The 6,232-nt window shown below is 42.2% G+C and overlaps 1 protein-coding gene and 1 non-coding gene across 2 annotated transcripts; both read left to right on the top strand.

Annotated features, from left to right (window-relative positions):
- The first annotated feature begins 1,117 nt into the window (after window positions 1-1,117).
- On the top strand, window positions 1,118-3,429 carry LOC133046621 (Golgi phosphoprotein 3-like). The gene is made up of 2 exons (XM_061129502.1): window positions 1,118-1,229; window positions 2,881-3,429. Exons 1-2 carry the CDS (start codon window positions 1,118-1,120, stop codon window positions 3,303-3,305), a joined length of 537 nt encoding a protein of 178 aa, XP_060985485.1. The 3' UTR covers window positions 3,306-3,429.
- Window positions 3,430-4,998: 1,569 nt separating this feature from the next.
- On the top strand, window positions 4,999-5,105 carry LOC133046917 (U6 spliceosomal RNA). Its single transcript, XR_009690612.1, has one exon. It is a non-coding gene; the product is annotated as a U6 spliceosomal RNA (small nuclear RNA).
- Window positions 5,106-6,232: the final 1,127 nt, after the last annotated feature.

The raw sequence follows: 6,232 nt of genomic DNA, 5'->3' as shown, positions 1-6,232 counted from the left end.
AGTGTTCCCTTGTGCCGATGGATCACATTTTGTTTGGACAATCAGCAGTTGACTAGACATTTGGGTTGTTTCCACTTTGGAGGAATTAGAAACATCTTTTTGTCATTTTAATATTTTATTTTGAACTCTGCATTTCACATTAGAGGATTTTTTTTTCCCCCAAATGTATGACATTCTCTAGCAGTCTGCTCATACTTAGAAAGGAAGGCCAAAAAAGTTACTTGGAAGCTGTCTGTGTACATGGTGGGAGGTGGTAAAGGGCTTTGTTGTAATTCTTTGGGGAAATCCTCATATCAGCGGTTTTCATCCTTTTCTCTTGGGCTGGTGGAATTTTCCAGAAAAGGCTCTGCCGATGTCTTGGCTGGAGGGTATAATTCTAGCTTCCAGTATTCTGAGAGTTGAAAGGAGGGAGAAGGCTGAGATGTCCCAAATTCTAGGACATAACTCTTACTTGATCCCTCTATTATCAGTGGGAGATTCCTGCCTCTTTCAAATTGTGCCTTGTGTCCCTGAGTCCAGAGACCCTCTGTTTTAGTATCTTTTACTGGGGCAGCTCCCAGAGTAGAGGAGGAGATCTGGAGATGCTTTTCAAATAGTCTCTCTATTTTTAGCCCTACCATTATCTGTACCCCCCCCCCCCACCCCGCCCCATCGCCATTCCCACAGTTATCTGGTGCCGATTTCTGAGCCTCCAGGGTTCTGCTCTATAAAGCAGGATACCTCCCAGCTTCACCCACTGCAAGTTTAGGATTAACTTTCTTGGACCCGCTAATCCATCTACCACTTTTCCATCTTCTTTACAGTATCCAGCATTTTACTGCTATTGTGTTCTTTCCTCTTTTCATCATGGGTTTATGCTTCTATAAAAATCCTTTTACTCTCATTTTCATAGCATTTTCATTGGGAAGAGAGTATTTATTCAACCAGCCATCTTTAATGAGAATCACAATTTAATTCTTTCATGAAAAATGCAACTTCCAATTCCAAATAATTTATGAAAATACCTCACCCTCAAGGAAGTGCTGCATAAGCCTCCACTCCTTAACTGTGTGCTGCACATAGCAACTTCCGTCCAAGAGCACAAAGCAGGAAGGAGGGGTGAGGGAGGAAGGGCTTTATGGTGGAGACACCTGATAAACCCTCCCACAGCCAGGCGATCAAGGTCTACATCAACAGTGACGAGTCATGCAGACAGTATGCACCCTTTGTGGTCCCACCCCCCCAAACCTGTAACCTCAGCCTAATCATGAGAACACCAGATAAATCCCAATCAAGGGACAATCTACAAAGTACCTGACCACGACTTCTCAAGGGGCTTCCCCAGTGGCTCAGCGGTAAAGAATCCGCCTGCAGTGAAGGAGCTGCAGAAGCCAAAGGTTTGATCCCTGGGTCGAGAAGATCCCCTGGAGGAGGACATGGCAACCCACTCCAGTATTCTTGCCTGCAGAATCCCATGGCAGAGAAGCCTGGCAGGCTATGGTCTGTGGGGTTGTAAAGAGTTGGACTGACGTGATTGAGCATGCACGCACTACTTTTCAAAACTGTCAAAGTCATCAAAAGCAAGAAAAGACTGGAGAACTGTCATTACTAGGAGAAACCTAAGAAAATATGACAAATAAAGGTAATATAGTAACCTGGGTAGGATCCTGGAACAACAACAAAAAAAAGAGCATCGGGCAAAATCCAAGGAAATCTGAATAGTGTATGGACTGTGTGTGTGTTAGTTGCTCCGTCATATCTGACTCTTTAAGACTCCATGGACTGTATGTAGCCCACCAGGCTCTTCTGTCCATAGAATTCTCCAAGCAGAAATAATGGAGTGGGTTGTCACTTCCTTCTCCAGAGGATCTTCCCGACCCAGGGATTGAACCTGGGTGTCCCGCATTGCAGGTGGATTCTTTACCATCTGAGCCACCAGGGAAACCACTTTAGGTAGTGTAGAAAAAAGTAGAAAGTGTTAGTTGCTCAATATTTATGTAGCAATGTTCATTAATTGTGACAAATGTACGAACTATATTAATGGGGAAACAGCAGTGGGACATGTGGGAATTCTTTACTATCTTTGCAACTTTTCTATAGATGTTAAAAGTATTCCCTTTAAAATTTTATTAAATTTATTAGGGGACTTCCCTGGTGGTCCATTGGTTAAGAATCTGCCTTCCAATGCAGGGGACATGGGTTTTATCCCTGGTCAGGGAACTAAGATCCCACATGCTATGGGGCAACTAAGCCTTCATGCTACAACTACTGAGCCTGCATGCCATAACTACAGAGAAGCTGAGCGTTGCACTAGTGAACCCCATGTGCCACAGTGAAGATGCATAACAGCCAAAATTCTTTTAAATTAAAAGTAAATGAATCTCTCATTTATACTTTGGGTATTTATTGACACCACTATCCTGACAGAAAGGTATCAGAAATTACCATTTTACAATTTGACTCATATCGACCAAAACTACTAGCAATCTGTTCCAATTCATGTATTTGAACACTTCATTCATTCTCTTTTTCAAATATTTCTTGAGCAAGTACTATGTTTCAGGAAATAAACCTGGTACCAAGCCACAGAGATTAATAAAATATGATTCCTATCCCACAAGAAATTTGCTTTCTGGAAACACAGACTGTCCTAGAACACTTCTTATCTTCTACTTCTCTGGAAGCAAACCATCTACAATAAACATATTTTGCCATCCCTATGGCAACCCAGTCCAGTATTCTTGCTGGGATAATCCCATGGAGAGAGGAGCCTGGTGGGCTACAGTCCATGGGCTCACAAAGAGTCGGACACGACTGAGAGGCTGAGCACACGCACGCCTTACAAGTACGAAGAAAATAATAGCTGAAATTCTTCTCTAGCTTTTGAACTCTTTTGTTTAGGTGAGACGTTGAATTCACTAAAACTGCATTTTCCGTTAAGACACGTGCGGGAACGATTAGCCAAAAACCTGGTAGAAAAGGGCGTGCTGACCACAGAGAAACAGAACTTCCTCCTCTTTGACATGACGACGCACCCCCTCACCAACAACAACATTAAGCAGCGCCTCATCAAGAAGGTGCAGGAAGCCGTTCTCGACAAGTGGGTGAACGACCCTCACCGCATGGACAAGCGCCTGCTGGCCCTCATCTACCTGGCCCACGCCTCCGACGTCCTGGAGAACGCGTTCGCGCCCCTGCTGGACGAGCAGCACGATGTAGCCACCAAGCGGGTGCGGCAGCTCCTGGACTTGGACCCCGAGGTGGAGTGTCTGAAGGCCGGGACCAACGAGGTGCTGTGGGCGGTGGTGGCGGCCTTCACCAAGTGACCCTGCCCCGAACCACGCGTCCCCCTTTCTCTCTCGGGAACCAGTCGTTTTTCTTCTTGGACTTCTGGTTTTCTGCAGTTTGTACTTCCCATACTGTAATTGGCTTCTGTTTGATGAAATGGTGGGTGGCTTTTCCTGTTGTGGGTGTGTGCATGCAAGAAGCTGTGGGTATGAGAGAACTTTCTGTTCAGGTTTAGAAGACAGAAAGTTTTACTGCCTTTTGGCATTTCATTCCTTCTTGAGTTCAAGAGAGTTGCTGTTCTTACTGTAACAAGTTTGGATTTTTGTTGTGTTTACTTTCAAACTACCTCCAGTTTTTTGTTGTTGCTTTTTGGGTTTTGGGGGGTTTTTTTAACAAATTTTTAAAAATTAAAGTACACTTAACTTACAGTGTTGTGTTAGCTTCAGGTGTACAACAAAGTGATTCAGTTGCACATATATGTTATTTTCAGATTCTTTTTTATATGTTATTGTAAAATATTAAGTATAGTTCCCTGTGCTATACAGTAGGTCCTGGTGGATTGTTTTATATGTAATAGTGTGTATATGTTAATAAAGTGAAACTGAAAGTGAAGATCGCTCAGTAGTGTCTGACTTTTTGTGACCCCAAGGACTATACAGTCCATGGAATTCTCCAGGCCAGAATACTGGAGAGGGTAGCCTTTCTCTTCCCAGGGATCAAACCCTGGTCTCCTGCATTGGAGGCGGATTCTTTACCAGCTGAGCCACCAGGGAAGCCCAAGAATACGGGAGTGGCTAGCCTATCCTTTCTTCAGTGGATCTTCCACTGATTCAAACCAGGGTCTCCTGCATTGCAGCTGGATTCTTCACCAACTGGGCTACCAGAGAAGTCCCCATATGTTAATACCAACCTCCTAATTTACCTCTCACTACCCCTTTGGTAGCCATAAGTTTGTTTTCTGTGTTTGTGGGTCTATTTCTGTTTTGTAAAGTAAGTTCATTTGGATCATTTTTTTTTTTAGAGTCCACAATAAGCAATATGATATTTGTCTTTCTCTGTCTGATTTACTTCACTTAGTGTGATAATCTCTAGGTCCACCCATGTTGCTGAAATAGGTTTTTTCATTCTTTTTTATGGCTAAGTAATATTCCATTGTATGTATGTACCACATCTTCTTTATACACTTCACTGTCAGTGGACCTTTAAGGTTGCTTTCATGTCTTGGCTTCCATGTCATAGCGCTGATACGAACATTGGGGTGCATATATCTTTTCTTTAAACTACCTCCAGCTTCAAAAGCACATCATTAGCATCTCTTGAGTTTAAGTTTGTCCACAAGTACAAGTTCTTCTGTATTCTTAACTCACCAAAAGTAAAAAGCTGTACGTATCAGGGTATATTTTGGTAAAGTTCAGTCAAGATACATACCTTAACAATTTTTTTGTTGGTATTAAGCTAAGTGAAATGAGTCAGAGGAAGACACATATTGTATATCGCTTATATATAGTATCTAAAAAAGCCAAACTCATGGGAACAGTGAATAGGTTACCAGGGGCTGAGAGTAGGGGAGATGGGGAGATGTTGGTCAAAAATTACAAACTTCCATAAGATGAATGAGTTCTGGAGATCTAATGTACAGCTTGGTGATTATAGTTAATAATATTGTATTATTTACTTGAAAGTTTCTAAGAGAGGAGATCTTAAATGTTCTCACCACAAAACAGAAATGGGGTGCTCGTTTCGGCAGCATATATACTAAAATTGGAACGATACAGAGAATATTAGCATAGCCTCTGTGCAAGGATGACATGCAAATTCGTGAAGTGTTCCATATTTTTTATAAAACTCCTAGAGGAGAACATAGGCAAAACATTCTCCGACCTAAATCACAGCAGGATCCTCTATGACCCACCTCCCAGAATATTGGAAATAAAAGCAAAAATAAACAAATGGGACCTAATGAAACTTAAAAGCTTTTGCACAACAAAGGAAACTATAAGCAAGGTGAAAAGACAGCCCTCAGATTGGGAGAAAAAAATAGCAAATGAAGAAACAGACAAAGGATTAATCTCAAAAATATACAAGCAACTCCTGCAGCTCAATTCCAGAAAAATAAATGACCCAATCAATAAATGGGCCAAAGAACTAAACAGACATTTCTCCAAAGAAGACATACAGATGGCTAACAAACACATGAAAAGATGCTCAACATCACTCATTATCAGAGAAATGCAAATCAAAACCACAATGAGGTACCATTACACGCCAGTCAGGATGGCTGCTATGCAAAAGTCTACAAGCAATAAATGCTGGAGAGGGTGTGGAGAAAAGGGAACCCTCTTACACTGTTGGTGGGAATGCAAACTAGAATAGCCGCTATGGAGAACAGTGTGGAGATTTCTTAAAAAACTGGAAATAGAACTGCCATATTACCCAGCAATCCCACTGCTGGGCATACACACTGAGGAAACCAGATCTGAAAGAGACACGTGCACCCCAATGTTCATCGCAGCACTGTTTATAATAGCCAGGACATGGAAGCAACCTAGATGCCCATCAGCAAACGAATGGATAAGGAAGCTGTGGTACATATACACCATGGAATATTACTCAGCCATTAAAAAGAATTCATTTGAATCAGTTCTAATGAGATGGATGAAACTGGAGCCCATTATACAGAGTGAAGTAAGCCAGAAAGATAAGGACCGATACAGTATACTAACGCATATATATGGACTTTAGAAAGATGGTAATGATAACCCTATATGCAAAACAGGAAAAGAGACACAGATGTACCGAACAGACTTTTGGACTCTGTGGGAGAATGTGAGGGTGGGATGTTTCTAGAGAACAGCATCGAAACATGTATATTATCTAGGGTGAAACAGATCACCAGCCCAGGTTGGATGCATGAGACAAGTGCTCAGGCCTGGTGCACTGGGAAGACCCAGAGGAATCGGGTGGA

The sequence above is a fragment of the Dama dama genome, chromosome 25, assembly GCF_033118175.1.
Source record: "Dama dama isolate Ldn47 chromosome 25, ASM3311817v1, whole genome shotgun sequence".
In the NCBI taxonomy this organism is placed as follows: Eukaryota; Metazoa; Chordata; class Mammalia; order Artiodactyla; family Cervidae; genus Dama; species Dama dama.
This window is presented reverse-complemented; position numbering and strand designations above follow the sequence as displayed.

What these genes read in the sequence shown, in the direction of transcription:
- LOC133046621 (XM_061129502.1), top strand. Translation starts at nt 1,118, where the DNA reads ATGGTGGAGACACCTGATAAACCCTCCCACAGCCAGGCGATCAAGGTC. An exon ending in GGTCCCACCCCCCCAAACCT is followed by an intron (nt 1,230 to 2,880) that starts GTAACCTCAGCC and finishes TCTTTTGTTTAG; the next exon opens with GTGAGACGTTGAATTCACTA.